The 17491-nt window shown below is 33.7% G+C and overlaps 1 protein-coding gene and 1 long non-coding RNA gene across 3 annotated transcripts; both read left to right on the forward strand.

Annotated features, from left to right (window-relative positions):
- Positions 1 to 967: 967 nt before the first annotated feature.
- On the forward strand, positions 968 to 5199 carry LOC114258400 (uncharacterized). 2 transcript variants are annotated; one of them, XM_082898874.1, is made up of 4 exons: positions 968 to 1104; positions 2755 to 2965; positions 3082 to 3230; positions 4891 to 5199. In XM_082898874.1, the coding sequence occupies exons 2-3, from the start codon at positions 2774 to 2776 to the stop codon at positions 3214 to 3216; spliced, it is 327 nt and encodes a 108-aa protein (XP_082755000.1). In that variant the 5' UTR covers positions 968 to 1104; positions 2755 to 2773; the 3' UTR covers positions 3217 to 3230; positions 4891 to 5199. The 2 variants fall into 2 exon arrangements, with proteins under 2 accessions (XP_082755000.1, XP_082754999.1); XM_082898873.1 differs by lacking the exon at positions 4891 to 5199 and adding an exon at positions 4112 to 4487.
- Positions 5200 to 5407: 208 nt separating this feature from the next.
- On the forward strand, positions 5408 to 17183 carry LOC145804548 (uncharacterized). Its single transcript, XR_014346533.1, has 3 exons — positions 5408 to 5546; positions 7485 to 7595; positions 16329 to 17183. It is a non-coding gene; the product is annotated as an uncharacterized LOC145804548 (long non-coding RNA).
- The last annotated feature ends 308 nt before the right edge of the window (positions 17184 to 17491 follow it).

Consider the following 17491-nt stretch of genomic DNA (forward strand, 5'->3'; position numbering starts at 1 on the left):
AGATGAGGATGCCTCGTATGAGAAGAGACCGGTTCGGGTCTTGGATAGGCGGGATCAGGTCCTGCGTGGCAAGACCATTCCTTTGGTGAAAGTCTTGTGGAAACATCACGGAGTGGAGGAGGCCACTTGGGAACGTGAGTTGGAAGTCCGTGAGAAATATCCGGACTTGTTTGTTGATATGTAATTTTGTATTTAGATTTTGAACTATTGTGAACTTAAGAGCTTTTTATTTATATGTCTTAAGTTGTGAAACATTGAAAATGTTTTGGTTTATCGGAAGTATGTTTTGGAACTTGCCTCATATGGAAGTTGAATGTAACATTATATATGTTGAATATATTGTTGAAATTGGAAAGGGAATGCGTAATATTGATGCATGTTAAAAGTACATATGTTGTTTACATATTGTGAAATGCCCCTTATTGAAGGGATGGGATGACCGGTAATGGGTCGGATTGTTGAATGTTAAAGTGTAACATTGTTTAAAATGGGGAAAAACTTGTTTTTGAAAACTTGTGCTTAATTTCGGGGACGAAATTCTTTAAGGAGGGGAGGTTATAGCGATCCCGGGTTTACCCTTGTTATACAGTGATCCGGACACGTGTCCCTAGATGTTGGTAGTTGTTTATTATCTTGTTTACATCCTTTTTACTTAGTATTTGAGTTATGGGATGTGTTGGGCAGGTTTGTTACAGGATGGTTGAGTTTAGAAACCAAAACTAGTTGCCAAGATTTTGACCTGTCCGCTCGAGCGGGGGTTTTGGCGCTCGAGGGGGAATTGCACCCATCCAGTATTTTCTGTGCAGTGTTGGACGATCGAGCGTGGGATTGGCCGCTCGAGCGGGGTTGTGTGAGTGACGCTCGAGCGGGGTTTTGGGCAAAGTGAAAAAAATGTGAAACTCATATGAGGGCAAAGTGTAATTTACACTTTCAAGAAACCCTAGGGGTTTTGGGTACCAAAAATATAATAGAGTCCATCTTCTCTCTTTGTAGACTCTCTTCGACAACGGTTCTCTCTCTTCGGCGGTGAGATTGACAGCGGGCGAGACTATTTTGACGATACGACAACTCATTTCTAGAAACTGGTTGTGGCGGCGATCGACGGTATGCAATCTCTTCTCTTTCTGTTCTTTAATGAAAGCAATTGATGAAACTAGTTTTCAAATCTGGGTTTTGGTGAATCACCCTATTTTGTTGTCTGAGTTTTATTTCGAATCCAAAGAAGAAAAAAAGAGCATCGCGTTGTTTTTATTGAACACACCCAAATAAACAAAAGACAATGTGATCAAGCTTTCACTTTGTTTTATATTCAACACACAAATGAGCATAAACTATAGGAAAACTAAGGGGGTGCACTCCATATGCACCCTATCACAAATTGGCCACGAAATACGTAACCTCAACACAAATTGGCGTAACAAAAAAATTGTCATAACCAAGTCACAAACTTTTGGCTATTTTGTTACGCCAATTTGTGGTGAGGTTACACATTTTGTGGTTGATATTACGAAATTTTGTTGTAAAGTTGCATCAATTTGTGGTAGGGTGCTTATAGTATGCGCCCTTAAACCTTCCAGGAAGTGCCAGTAGAGGAGGAAGCATACATGAACTACAACTATCTCAAAACTGTTTTGAAAAATATCTTAAATTTTTCACCTCCTGTATGAATTCTGGATTTTTTCCCATCATTTTCTTACATCAGACTATATTATTCAAGAACACTGTTATATGCTTTCTCAGTGGGGAATACTTGAAATATTTTAACTTATCATCATTATAAATTTGTATTTTGTAATAGATAATGGATGAGGGAAATATAAGTGATGATTGCTTTGATGGTGGAAACCCTCTTATAATGTAAATTAGATTTTTTTAATCTTTGATTCAAGTTTTATAATTTGAAACTGCCAATCTGCCCGAACCGCCAAGTCAAAACCGCCATTATTTGGCAACCGAACCGCTGGTTTTTTATAAGAAAAATGGCAATTTCTAATGACAATTTTATTAATCCACCACCCGCCGTGCGTTTTTTTTTTACCCCTAAACTGCACCGACCCGCACAACGCACACCCCTAATTACAGGCTTGTATAATTTGAAACTAGATGCAGATCATACATTTAAATGTATGCCACATCTCAGCAACTAAATTAAGCAAAACAATCGAGAAATGAGAAAGAAATGGAGCATTTGTATTTATCAAAAAAAAAAAGAAGAAGAAATGGAGCATTTGCAGATTAATGACTCATAAAGAGAGAGAAAGCTGACCTCGAATCCCGGCCAGCAACAGAGCTTGTATCCAGTGACAATGGCAGCTAGGGTTTTTGGGAACCACTACAAGAGTAACAATTGTGCAGAGGGTTTTTCAAATATTTTTTCATTTTCACTAATGAAGCCCATCTACTGTGTGGAATCCTTTCTGGTCAGGCCCATGTCCATTGAGCCCAATCCAACAATATGTTACAATCCTTTTTAAAAATATCTCATCATGTTCTTTTTCTACAGTATGACTTCTGGTAATTTTAAATGACGGCTTATCATCATCTTATAGAAAATTCATATTAGTTGAATTTGTTGCTAGCCTGCTAGTGTTGATTTATTTTAAGTTCAAAAGTTTGAGGTTCTTCAGCAGAGAGAAGTGAAGATTGTCAAAGTAGCCTAGATAATCAATGGTCAAGATTATTATTTTTTTGCTGTGTGGGGTTCAGTACTATTCTTGTAACTCTTATGCTAAAATGTTTTACTGGGAAGTGCAGGTGAAACATAAGAGAAGAAATGAATGCATTCAAGGCCTACAAAGCATGTGTCCCTATTGCATGGAGCCCCAACTTGTACATAACCTTGGTGAGGGGCATTCCGGGAACTAGGAGACTTCACAGGCGAACATTAGAGGCATTGCGCCTTCGCAAATGTAATCGAACTGTCATGAGATGGAACACTCCTACTGTCAGAGGAATGCTTCAGCAGGTATTAGTAAAGCTTGCAATGAATGCATATATATATATATATATATATTTTAAAAATGAATATATTTTATGTTTTTTGTTACTGAATGATTTTTTTTTTTTTTAACATTCACTTAGGTTAAGAGATTGGTTGTGATTGAGACTGAGGAGATGTATAAAGCCCGAAAACAGAAGGATGCAAACCACCAAGCTCTACGTCCACCATTTGTTGTGAGCCACCTCCCTGCCGCTGCAAGTGATTCTTCTCAGTGACCTATTCTTTGGAGGTTAGTTCCCATATCTTCAATATGGGCTGTTAAAATAGACGGTCACCACAGTATTCAACTTTTAAGAAGGATATCTAGTACAGTGAACTGTTTCCAAATTCCAAGTACTTTGGCTTGTCTTGTTTGTGGTGTTTATTGACCCAAATGTTGGTGGTTGTGGGAGTATTACAGACAGTTATTTGCCATTAAAAAGTTCATGTTTTATGTACAATTGTGACTATATGATTAAAAGATTTGTGAGGGGGATCCAAAACGTGGAAGATTCAGCAATCTTTTTATTCAAATGAAATGAGCAGTGGGGCTAGTGATCTGATGATTTTCCTGCTTAAATTATTCCTTTGTTCAATAAAGAAATGGTTATGTTTATTATCATGCCTTGGATAATTGCATTTGTACTGTTGCTTTTGGTTGACTTCCTGTCAATAGAGTTCTATTCCAAATAAAACCAGATATTTAGAGGCTAGTAGAAACCAACTATAACATGCCCTTTGATTATGACATCCAATTTAAAACTGATGGTTGAAGAATCACAACTAACCAGGTTGTCTTTCCAACCAATGACATCTATTGGTACCCTTCATCATTCTATGGTGTGCGGCAGTTGATTGGTTTGTTTATAAATATTGAGTGGCCTTTGGGTTATTTATTTAAAAACACCATTATGAATCATTGAATAGATTCTGGACCATTGTTTTGTATGGTTACATTTCCTAGTTCATGTTGATACATAGCTAGCTTATAGTGCAGTTGTGTCTGCCAAATTTTGAATTGTGTGTTTTTGAATTCCTGGTACATGCTTTGTCATATGTGTGTAGTTTCCATATAAGTTGTGTCTTTGGGCAACTTTTCCAATTTTTCCTTTTTCTTGTTCCTTCTTTCAGAATTTTATATCTGATCATGAACAGCGTCACATGTGGAGCTGATGCAGGAAGGTGGTGTAAGAAATCCAGATCATTTTCCCAACTAAGCACTTTTATTTGATTGTTGTTCATGTCCATGGCTAGAATGTCATTTTGGGTGTAAAATTTTGGAGTTTATGCATAATGTGAAGGCAGAAACTCTTTTCTAAGTTTATATATACTGTAGCTTTGGCAGCCATAGCAGTAACGAATTAGATGATGGTATGCAACGCATATGGCATTAGATATTCTGAATGTTTACATAGTGCCAGATCAATTGTCTTGATATTCACTTTTGTGGAGTATAAACACATGCATATTTATGTTGAGCCAGATCAATCAATTGTCTTGATATTCACTTTTGTGAGTGTAAACACATGCATATTTATGTTACATGAACTCTTCTAAATGTATTAAGTACTCATGTCGGACAGTTGACACGAGTAAGGCTATGAGATGTGTCCAAAATGTATAAAACCTACAATGTTCTATGGCACTTTGTGAAAATCATTTTATCCTATAAACTGGAAGAAGTATATCAAGAAATATAAATATTTTACCATGCCCTTGTGTCATTGGACAAGAGATTAGATGAATTGGACGCTTCGGCACATATACCGCCACCCAGTACACATACCAAATTCTATGTAACATTGATTGTTTTCATGGTTTTAAATCTATAGAATGTTGACGTGTAAACCATTTGTCCTCTGGTTTGTTTATAAATAACTAATATGCAATTGGGAACTACAATTTTGCAGAGTTTGCCTATAAAAGCAGGAGGCTTGTAGAATTCTACTGAGATGGTGTATAGAGATGTAACGAGAAATGAGCTTGAAACCAATGTAGCTTGGAGGCTTAAGGACTGTAGAATGACCAGGGAAGGGAGGATTGCTTCGGGTGATGATTGAAAGGCACAACACAAGCTTAATAACAAAAGAGAAATCACCTTCCTTACTATATATGCTAATTATGAACACATAAATGAAGAGATACAAAATGGGCTACAACTGATAAAACTCACCCACCAAAAAAAAAAAAGAAAAAAAAGCACAAATACTCAGTTTGCATATAGTTGCCTCTTTGAGCACTGAAATTGTCTTGACAATCAGGTCCTCCAACTAATGCTCCAACAACATTCGGGTTTGGTTCCTCTCTACTGTACCAATTGTCGTACCCTTGGGTGCACCCAATGAACCCTTTGTTCTCTCTGTAGGACACGATCAATGAACCCCTGTGGTGCATCCTTGTGGGGTATTTAGTACCATATCCAACTAGGTAGCTCATGTTCATGGGGTTGGACCCCAAAATGTAGTCCACTTGAGCTTTGGCTAGGTCGAAGAGCTCTTCTGGGCTAACTACTCCTCCATGGCAGTTGAGCTTTTGGTTCGAGCTTTTGAGGGAGTCCGAGTATAAGGTGAGAAGGAATGTGGCGATACATATTGCATGTTGTTCCATTGCCGAATGAATAAAGGCCTCCCGAAGTAGGATCAATGTTGGTGCCGTTGTTTTTGTTGAGGCATGAGCATATGTAGTGCTCGGCTTTTGACCGGTATTGGTCTAGGTGTATTTGTGCTCCTTGTGCTTGTCCTCCATTTGCAATTGAAAATTAACAAGAGGGTGATGCAAGAAAATGAGGGGAACCACATGGATTGAAAAAGAATAGGAGAGAAGAAAAATGACTATTTATCACCCAAAAAAAAAAAAAAATAAAAGAAAAATTGATGATTACGTCACGTTGAAACCAATGCCATGTTAGTGTTGCATTGGGACCACACACTGATCAACCAATGTAGCGCCAACACATGGTTGGCTTTAACTTTGGCTCATTTAGAGCATTTTAAGTAGTGCACTAAAGTAACTGTCAAAATCTAAATATACAGTAAAACATCTTTAAAAATCATCTCTAATAGTCTGTCATTTCTCTTACTTAATTATAATATGGGTAAATTACACTGATACCTCTTGAGATTTCTGTTTAATACAGATTTCTCTTCACATTTGAAAAATTACACATACCCCATGTTATATTAAAAAGACATATTTGCCCCTTAGCCCTTATACATATAAAATAATAAAATAATAAAATAATACAAATATTTTGTTCATTTCATTTCAAGAAAAATAACAATCATCTTCTTTGGTTTAACTCACACAAAAAATTATTATTTTTTTGTGTTTTTATTTTTATTTTTACTAATTTTTTTTTAAACTTTTAAGCAGTATTTTTATTTTTTAGATACACCTAATCTAGATATATTTAAGAAGTATAATATTTTGTGATTTTTTTTTTTAAATTCATCAAATATAAAAAAATACAAAAATTTACTACATTATCTTATTTTGTTGTATTCAATGATTTTTTGAATTTTTTTTGGGGTACAAATTTTGTATTTTTTAAATATATTTAAATTAAATTGATCTAATCTAGTTATAATGGTGGAAATAAAAATGAAAAATTATATTCATATATAAAAATTTATACAAAAAATATCATAAACATATTGTGATAGTTATATTGTTGTGAATATAAATCATGTTTATGAGTGTTTTGTTTTAAAGTGAAAGGTCACCATTACTGGTGATGAACCACCATGTCTGGAAAGAAGGCAATTTGTGTGCTGATTTTTTGGCAAAAGTGGGAGCCAACCAACCTGAAGAAAAACTAGTGATGAATGATCCACCAGCTGAGTTAAGAGAGCTGCTTGTATTTGATATGATAGGTTTGGGTAGGAAGAGGATTTAGTTCCTCCTTTTGTTGTTTTAATTCTGTTGTACCCAAAAAAAAAAAAAGGTCACCATTAAGCTATATTATTGTGTATGAAAACTCTATATAAAATTTATGTTTGTATATCATTACACAATAAGAATATGTTCAGGTAGAATTTAATGATGAAAAGTTAGTCATGATGATAGGAAGAAGAAATGATAGGAAAGGGGTAAGATGATTATTTAGAAAATTTTAGGACATGACATCGTAATCCAAGTTACAAATCTTAGGGAGGGGAATGTAATTTTTCAAATGTGAATGGGGGATTTGTATTAAATAGAAATCTCAAGGGGTGTCAGTGTAATTTACCCTTATAATATTGACAAAATTTGGCAAAGTTGAAGCCGACCATGTGTAGCTCCACATGTGTCGGCGCTACATTGGTTAATCGGTGTGTGGTCCCAATGCAACGCTAACATGTCATCGGTTCCAGCGTGACGTAGTCATTCTCAATTTTTTTTTGATAAATAGTCATTGTCATTTTTCTTCTCTCCTATTTTTCCTCTCTCATATGAGGGAAAAGTGTAATTTACACTTTCAAGAAACCCTGTTATATATAACAGAGTCCATCTTCTCTCTCTGTAGACTCTCTTTGACAATGGTTCTCTCTCTTCGGCGGCAAGGTTGACGGCGAACGAGACTATTTTGACGGTACGACGACTCGTTTCTAAAAACTAGTTTCGGCGGTGATCGATGGTACGCACTAATCTCTTCTCTTTCTGTTCTTTAATAAAAGCAATTAATGAAACTATTTTTCAAATTTGGGTTTTGGTGAATCACCCTATTTTGTTGTCTAAGTTTTATTTCAAATCCAAAGAAGAAAAAAAGGGCATCACGTTGTTCTGTATTGAATACACCCAAAAAAGCAAAAGACATTATGATCAAGCTTTCATTTTATTTTGTATTGAATACGCCCAAAAAAGCAAAAGACATTATGATCAAGCTTTCATTTTATTTTGTATTTAACACGCAAATGAGCATAAACTATAAGAAAACTTTAAGGGGTGCACACTATATGCACCCTATCATAAATTGGGCACAAAATGCGTAATTTCAACACAAATTGGCATAACAAAAAAATTGTCCTAACCAAGCCACAAACTTTTATAATATCAACCACAAAATTTTGGCCATTTTGTTACTCTAATTTGTGATGAGATTACGCATTTTGTGATTAATGTTACAAAATTTTGTTGTAAAGTTACGTCAATTCGTGATAAGATGCTTGTTGTATGCACCTTTAAACCTTCCAAGAAGTGCCAGTAGAGAGGCAGAGAAGGAAGCATACATGAACTACAACTATCTCAAAACTGTTTTGAAAAATATTTTAAATTTTCCACCTCCTGTATGAATTTCTGGATTTTTTTCCACCATTTTCTTGTATCAGACTATATCATTTAACAACACTGTTACATGCTTTCTCAGTCGGAAATACTTGAAATATTTTTACTTATCATCATTATAAATTTGTATTTTGTAAAAAACAATGGATGAGGAAAATACAAGTAATGATTGTTTTGATGTTGGAAACCCTCTTGTAATAAAATTAGATTTTTTTGATCTTTGAGTCAAGTTTTGTAGTTTGAAACTGCCAATCTGCCTAAATTGCCAAGTCAAAACCGCTATTATTTAGCAACTGAACCGTCAATTTTTTTTAAGAAAAATGATAATTTCGGATGACAATTTTATCAATCTGTCACCCATTGTGCAGTTTATATTTTACCCCTAAACCGCACCTACTCTTACCACGCACACCTCTAATTTAAGTGTAGCCACGAATTTTGAGGGGACATAAGGGTAGCATGGGAATGACTTTGTAATTTAGAACTACAAACTACGAGTTAAACAAGAAAAATGATAGACATTTAATTTATCACTTTTAAAAATTATCTCTAATGATGTATCTGATAAGCCTCAAATTCTAATTTGTTAAACATTCTATTATGTGAAATTTAAACTCAATGCCACATCATTAAGAGTGATTTAGGGATAATAAATTAAAGGGGTGTAGCATTATTGGTTAAATAATTAACCAATTTATAAGTATATAAATTAAAATTATTTATGACCGTAATTTAAGTGTAGCATGAGATTGACCTCATAATTTATAACTACAAACTATGAGTTAAATCTGTCTTTTGAGGTGTTCAAATTTGACTCATGGAAAATTAAATTGAGTTGGCTCTCTTTTTTATTAGTCCATAGACAATGAAAACTTGTATGTGGTCCTTTAATCTAAATTTGAATCTTGGATTTGTGGTGAGACAAAAATCACTCAAATCATTTAATATTAAAAGTGATAAAATAAAATTCCACAAATAATGGAACACGATCAAATTGAGAGAGAGGGGGTCAAACGACAGTGTCATGTGTCTATTTGTGTGAATGATGATGAAATCTAAAAGGAAGAGAATCAAGAACAGTATTTGAGGTCAACATCATAATAACTTTTTTTTTTTTTTCTTAATTACAATTTTTAAAGATAGTTTTAAATTAATGATATGTTTTATCAACTTTAACCATTAAAGTGATAAATTTTATCATGAATTTATAAATATTTTATGAAAATATTATTGATTAACAAATTTTTTTTTCTTTTTTCACCTAACTAATTTGTGATTGAAATTTATATATTCTTTATAGTTATTTCTTTCTCTCATGTAAAAAAAATGACATAAGAGAATTGTGAGATGTACAATATGTTAAGTTATAATTTTTTTTAATTTTTTGTTATAACCACATATGATATTGATTATGATGTGATTGTTAAGAGTACAAATATAATAACTTATAGTACGCTTCAAAAATATTACAAAAGTTTTCCAAAATATATATCATCATTTATCTTTGGGTAAAAAAGAGAAAACAGAATTTTTATTTAGAAACTTATTCAAAGAGTGGTTGAAATTGAAATGATATATTATATTGTCCACATATAGAATGAATTAAAATCATATATTGATTATTAATAAAAATTTTGAGTACTTAGTGAAAAGCCAAAGTGAGTTTTTTTTTTTTTTTTTCATTTACAGAATCAGTGGACAATAGTACACATTGTACACGAGCCAAGGGTCCAGCACTACCTTTGAATCCCATCCCTGTGACATTCACACACATTCATGGATATCAATTACACCAACCCTCCTTAATTATTAGTAGATATCATTTTATTTTTTTATTTATGATATTATAAATATTGACTTTCTTTAATTATAAAAATTGTATAAAAAAACCACTCTCAAATATCGTCTATACAATTTTTACGGTTGATATAGTCAAAATATACAAGTTCATAAATAAAAAGTGATAAAATGATATTCATTAATAATTAAAAATTTATATATATATATATATATATATAATTAACCCATAATATACAATGAGAAGGGATCTCAACAAGTCATCTAATAGTTCTCCAAAACTAAATAATAAATGTCTAAAATAATAATATCGAAACTAAATTCCGACATACAATACAAAATTATTATAATGGGGGCAATTCTAATTCAATAGTGTAAATATTATTTCCTATTTTTTGTCACACAATGTGATGCAAAAATAATATTTGTAGATTCTATAATGAGAGAAGTAGAGAGAACTTTGACAAATTTTGTCAATATTATAAGGGTAAATTATACTGACACCCCCTGAAATTTCTATTTAATACAGATCCTCATTTCACATTTGAAAAATTACATTCTCCTCATTGAAATTTGTAATCTCATCACAAATTGCCCCTTAGATTGTTGATGTCATGCCCTAAAATTTTTTAAATGACAATTTTTTCATTTTTCCTATCATTTCTTCTTCCTATCATCATTACTACATTCTATAACTTTCTATTATTAAATTCTATCTGAACATATTCTTATTGAATGATGATATACAAACATAAATTTTATATAGAATTTTCAAATACAATGATATAGCTTAATGATGACCTTTCACCTTAAAACAAAACAGCCACAAACATGATTTATATTCACAAAAATATCACTATCACAATATTTTTATGATATTTTTTGTATAAATTTTTATATATGAATATAATTTTTCATTTTTATTTCCACCATTATATCTAGATTAGATCAATTTAATCTAGATATATTTAAAAAATATAAAGTTTGTACAAAAAAATTTAAACAAATCATTGAATATAACAAAATAAAATAATGTATTGAATTTTTGTGTTTTTGCATTTTTTTATATTTGGTGAATTTAAAAAAAAAAATCACAAAATATTATACTTCTTAAGTATACCTAGATTAGGTGTATTTAAAAAATAAAAAAGGAAATTATACTGACACCCCATAAGATTTCTGACAAATACAGGGACCTTCCTTGTGATTTCAATAATTATAGAAACCTACCTTACTTTAACTGATATTATCAAGATTCTCCCAATCTGTAATTGTCGTTACAAGACCTAACAGAAAGTGTTGATATCACTCATTATAAATTATGAAATGTCAAAAATACCCTCACTGCCTTCTAATTTACCTTCTACTCATGTTGTAGCGACCTTGATTTTTCGTAAATCTTTATTTATTTATTTATTTTTATTATTATTATTATTTTTATTATTATCTTATTTTATTTTTGACTTTATTAATTGTTTAGTTATATGAGAATTTAATGTGGTATTTAATTAATTTAATGTGATAGTTAATTATATGTAATTAATCTAAATATTAATATATTTATATTTTTTATATAAAAAAGACTATTATATATATATATATATATTATATTTATGTTATATTTGTATAATATAATATAATGTTATTAAGTTATAATAGTATTAGGTTAACAAAAGTATAGGTTGCCTAATAAAACATATAGGACCAGGGAGAGGAGCAGCCACGGAAAAGAGAGAAAAAGAGAGAGAGAGAGAGAGAGAGAGAGAGATTAATCAAAATCAAGAATGCAAACCGAGAGAGAGGGACAAAAAAGAGGGACAGCGTGTAGAGTAGAAAGGAAAAAGGGTTAGGATTTTATTTTGATAGTTTCATTAATTGTTCAAGTAATTTTTTGATCTTTAAAAAAATATTATGAGTATAAAATTCACTTCTCTTGATTTATGTTTAATTTGTTATTTTTATTTATTTATTTATATTTATTTGATGTTGGATTGATTTTATTATTTTGATTAGTTATGTATGCAAGATTTAGGGTTTTTGTTTATATTTATTTTGTGATTGTAATCACACTAATGGATATATGAAACTAAAATAAATTGGGAACCATAGATAAATTTTTCATACTCCTCCACGACTCCATGAATTATTGTTTTATTTGAGTGATGGTGAGAAAGAGTGTATAAGAAAAAAAGTGAGGATTATGAAATTTATTTGAATGCCTTAGGCTTAGCATTGTTATGTTTGGTCTCATGAGTAGATGAGAGATTGTATATATATATTGTTACTTCGTTCTCATGAGTAGACAAGTGTTTGATTTGTGCACGTACGTATATGCTAACCATCCTGGGAGTGTGGATCAAACTCGGGACGATATCCCCTTGCAAATTTGGCTTCGGAGTGGTGTTAGTTATACGGGAGACACATGGGATATATGTGTAGGTCGGAAGTGAATGGCTGAAGTGGTGGAGTTAAAGTACAAAGAATTAAATATGAACTTACTACTATAATTTGCATTGTATTGATTTGTACATCTTGAAAAATAGTAAGTGATCTCAATAAATTACGAAATTTGGGCAGAGGCATGCATACTTAATACTAGACAACTTTTGTGTTTTAACTTTTTGCTAAAAAGATCAATTAGAACTTGTAATCGGATGATCTTAGTTACAACAGTTTTTGTTCATTTTAGCAAGCATATTTTATATGCTGTTTTAACCCACGAATGTGCTCATTTTTATTGGTTTCGCATAATCTGAAGTAAAACATTATTTTGCACACTTTTCATGTTTTGGATTTTTTAGAAAAAAATCATCTTAGGATAGTTTCTTTTTGTTTTCAGTTTCAGATTTTTTGATTGAATTCCGTCTAGATTCTTCTATCAAGTTTTTCTCTCAATCTGTTTAGTTTCTACTAAATTCGTTCGTGTTGCCTTTTAGGAAATTTGATTTTGTACAACTTTTGTTCTTTGAGTTTTGGTCAAATCGAATTATTTAAGTATAAAACAGTGCATTTTTATACTTATTCAGTAAGTTACTTATGATTAAATTATACTAACTTTATTTTTTGCAGAATGGTGAGTCTTGCTAACTTTTTATGCAGGGCTGACCCACCATATTTTTATTTTCATTTTGTTTATTTTATACTCAATTTATATTTAGTTGTATACTGGTAAGAAACTAATTGTCACTGTATCTCGATAAACTATTCCTTCGTCTTGGTGCTAGTGAAACTACTTGTTTTGTCCCATAACAAGAAATTAAATGTAATTTTGCCTGTGTTTGGTGGATACGTGGGTGTCAAATCTTGTACTCATACCAGTATACTTATATATCTACCCGTTTTGTCTCTTGGCATCTCGGGTGCATTCTATTTGAGTGCAGCCGAGCTTCCGTTGTAAGATTAGTTGGGGCTACAGTGGTGACAAGAAATAACTATAGTTGTTGGACATGTCTTTTGGACTTCTTTTGCTTTCTTGAGCTTAGGGTTGATATTAGTTTATGTATTTATTATTTTTTTTATGACCTTAGTATTTTGACAATTTGAGATTGTGGGTTATTTTTCAACTTTACATTATTTAAGTTGTTTTGACTAGTTGTTGTTACTTTAATGTTGGAGATATTAGATAGTTATGAAATTGAGAGGGTAATTTATAAATAAATTGGGCCGAGCTAAGGAAGAGGCTTCTTTGGAAGTTGGGCCGCACATTGGACCGAGATAGGAGTTGTTGTAGCTCGGTCTTAAAACTAACGAGCTTAGGCTAGATGAAGTTCGAACCGAGCTATGGGCCGAGGTGTTTGGGCTTCACAAGTTGGACCTCGCCCTTGTTAGCTCGGTCAGAGATTGCTGCAGTTAGCTTGGTCTAAACAGACAAAACCGAGGTATCAGTGGAGGGAGAACCGAGCTAAAGGATAGCTCTGCAGGGCGTCATCTCAGAGTCAAGACTGATAGTGATGCTTAAAGTATCACCGAGCTGTGTGAGTACGGTTGACCGCAATGTCAGCTGAGGTAAAGGTATTAGCCAAAGTAATATCAATAGCGAGGGCCGAGCTGTGTATAGCTCGGCAGGGTGGCATTCGATAGATCGGCTTTCGATCACACGGTCTGAATGGCAGGGGACCTTGATAAGACAGTTCGATCAGGAATATATAACCGAGGTAAAGGGTTCAGCCATCTCACTTAGCTTGCAATGATGAGACTCCTAGTAGGACTCTGCTAAGGAGAGTTAGAGTCCTACTGGGATTGTGTAAACCATCTCACTTGGTTGGTAGTGAGTAGGGTGTGTGATTCCTAGGAGGACTCTCATAGGGAGAGTTGGAAATCCTACTAGGAATGGGCCAAACCAAGTCTATAAAAGCTCATAACCAGACCTATGTACAAGTATCCCAATTCTTACTCTAGAATACACAGAGCTTATTGTCTATTGTCTAGTTGCTGACTTAGGCATCGGAGCGGTTTCCGGCACACACCCGCCGGTTAGCTCACGTTTATGTTTTTAGGTGACAAAGCAACATTGTTTGGAGGAGTGCAAACTTGATCAACAGAATCATACGAGAATAATTATTTCGCACTCGTACAGAAATTATAGCGGATGGTTTGGTTGGCGTTTTGTTAGTTTTTTTTTTTCTTCTTTTTTAACCCTTGTAATCTTTTTAGCATTGAAATTTACTTAAATCTTATGGGGACAAGAACAGTTAGATTTTGTTTCACCCCTAGGATTTAGATGATGGAATATTGATTGGGGTTTAGTCCTAATTTAATATTTAATTATCCAAATTTTGAGGCGTGACACATGTCATCACCAGTACCAACCCATTCACCATTGCAGCACCTCCCACAAAATCAGAAATATACATAAATAAATATATATATATATATATATATATGTAAGATATATATACATATGTATACATAAATATCTTACATATATATATATATATATATAACATAAATGTAAGATGCAACTGACCAAACCCACCACAAACCACCTTCACACCTTAAACCCACAGATCTGTTAAACAACACCTCCGTTGCCTCAAACCCACTAGATCTATTAAACCCGTCACCATTGCCTCAACCCATTTGCGTTTGATTTCAAAAATCAATTCTACAAAGTGTTATGGGTCTTGAGAGAAGAAAGAGAAAAATATATTGCAGTACATGGAAGATGAGGAACTAACTCTTCCCCATAACTCATTATAAAGGAAAAACAATCAATTTGTTCAATTTAGTCACCCAGAAAATGCAAGAAAATAAAAAAAAATAAAAATTCATTCCAGATCAACACCTAATTGATACAAAGCAAAGTTTTAAACATTCTTAAACCAAAATAGCAAAATACCAGATAGGCAATCTCAATTCCAGATCAACAATCCATTATTCTTTCTCCATTCCCAATCTCAATTCTAGATAGGCAAAAGCTTCAATTTTCTCTTTCTTCAATATTATCCCAATCTCAGGCCCACCATTGCCATCCTTGCAATCAAAAAGAGATAATGAATCCCTCCATCTCTAGTCAACCTCCCCATCCCCTTTTCCTTCTCCTACTGTTCGTCTCATTTTTCTCTTCTTCCTCATTCTCCTTTTCTTTTTCTTGTCCTAATTGTGACCAAGATCGCAACTAGCCATCACAAACCCAGACCCAACACTGTCGCCATTACCTTTCACTACCGTTTTGAAAACCATAGATCTATGGTTAGGGTTTTGAAAAAAGAAGAAGAGGAGGGGGAGGAGGAGGAGAGGAAAAACGGGCGGCAAAAAGGGAGTAGAGGAAGAAGAGGAGGAGGAAAGACGGCGGTGGCGGACAATAGACGACGAACGACGAAAATGAGTGGTGCCGGCGAAGATGAGCTTCTCTCTCTCTCTCTCGCATTTCGATCGGATGTGAAAGAACAAACACAATTCATTTCTTCACAGAGGGTAATGGAGGGAGGGGGAGGATCAATATATACTTTGTAGGATTAATAAAACAAATGACAGACTATTAGAGATGATTTTTAGAGATGCCTTGTTATATGTTTAGATTTTGACAGTTACTTTAGTGCATTACATAAAATGCTCTAAATAAGCCAAAGTTGAAACCGACCATGTGTTGGTGCTACATTGGCTAATCGATGTGTGGTCCCAAAGCAACGCTAACATGTCATCGGTTTTAGTGTGACGTAGTCATTCTCATTTTTTTTTTGTTTATATATTTTTGATAAAAAGTTATTGTCATTTTTCTTCTCACTTATTCTTTTCAATCCATGTGGTTCCCCTCATTTTCTTGCATCACCCTTTTGTTAATTTTCAGTTGCTAATGGAGGACAAGCAGCATAAGGACCACAAATGCACCCTTGACAAATACCGGTCAAAAGCCGAGCACTACATTTGTTCATGCCTCAACAAAAACAACGGCACCAACAATGCTGATTGTACCCTAAGAGGCCTTTTATTCATTCGGCAATAGAACAACATGCAATACGTATCCTCAGCCACATTCCTTCTCACCGAATACTTGGACTTCCTCAAAGCTTGAACTAAAAGGTCAACTGCCACGGAGGAGTGGTTAGCCCAAAAGAGCTCTTCAACCCAAAGCTTAAGTGGACTACATTTTTGGGTCCAAGCCGATGAACATGAGCTACCGAGTTGGATATGGTACTAAATACCCTACAAGGACGCACTACAGGGGTGCATCGATTATGCCCTATAGAGAGAACAAAGGGTTCATGGGGTGCACAAGGGTATGACACTTGGTACAGTGGAGAGGAATCAAACCCGAATGTTGTTATTGGAGCATAAGTTGGAGGAGCTGATTGTCCAGACAATTTTAGTGATCAAAGAGGGAACTATATGCAAACTGAGGCTTGCACTTACAATACAACACCATTGGTTGGGGTTTTTGGGAAGTTGAATCATTTGGGTGATAAACAAGAGATTCCAATTCAAAATTTGATTGCTTATTTTTAGATATATATCTGGGTGTAGCTCGGCTTTTTCGCGCCCCCTTTTGGAAGTTTAAAAGAAAGCCCTACAGTTCGGACTTCGGCGGTTTTGAATCTAATCTCACAAGTGCAATGTGAAATTGATAATCACCAAATAGTCCAAATCCGACAAATCTTTTGGAAAATCGATTTTGAATAAAAAATGCCAAAATTGGATTGCTTTTCCAGATACAGAGTCGCCACCTAAATATTTCATTTTTGGGGAAATTTAGAAAACCCATGACTTGTGTCAAAGGCCACGTGTACGTCATCACCAAAGTTGCCTCGATTCGGAAACTTGGATATGAGAGAGGAAAGTCATGAATTGAGCACCCCTGCTCGCCCGATCAAAGATCGGCCTCTACTAATCATGATATGATTTTTATGTACATTATGTTCTCTTGTTCCGGTTATTAGGCTAGCTTTACTATGTGATGCACACAAGCAAGTATAGACTAGTTTGCTCAAGTTGGAACAATTCAAATTCATGTTT

Source organism: Camellia sinensis, chromosome 12 (assembly GCF_055761805.1).
Source record: "Camellia sinensis isolate YWXY chromosome 12, ASM5576180v1, whole genome shotgun sequence".
NCBI lineage: Eukaryota > Viridiplantae > Streptophyta > Magnoliopsida > Ericales > Theaceae > Camellia > Camellia sinensis.

What these genes read in the sequence shown, in the direction of transcription:
- LOC114258400 (XM_082898874.1), top strand. Translation starts at nt 2,774, where the DNA reads ATGAATGCATTCAAGGCCTACAAAGCATGTGTCCCTATTGCATGGAGC. An exon ending in TCAGAGGAATGCTTCAGCAG is followed by an intron (nt 2,966 to 3,081) that starts GTATTAGTAAAG and finishes ACATTCACTTAG; the next exon opens with GTTAAGAGATTGGTTGTGAT.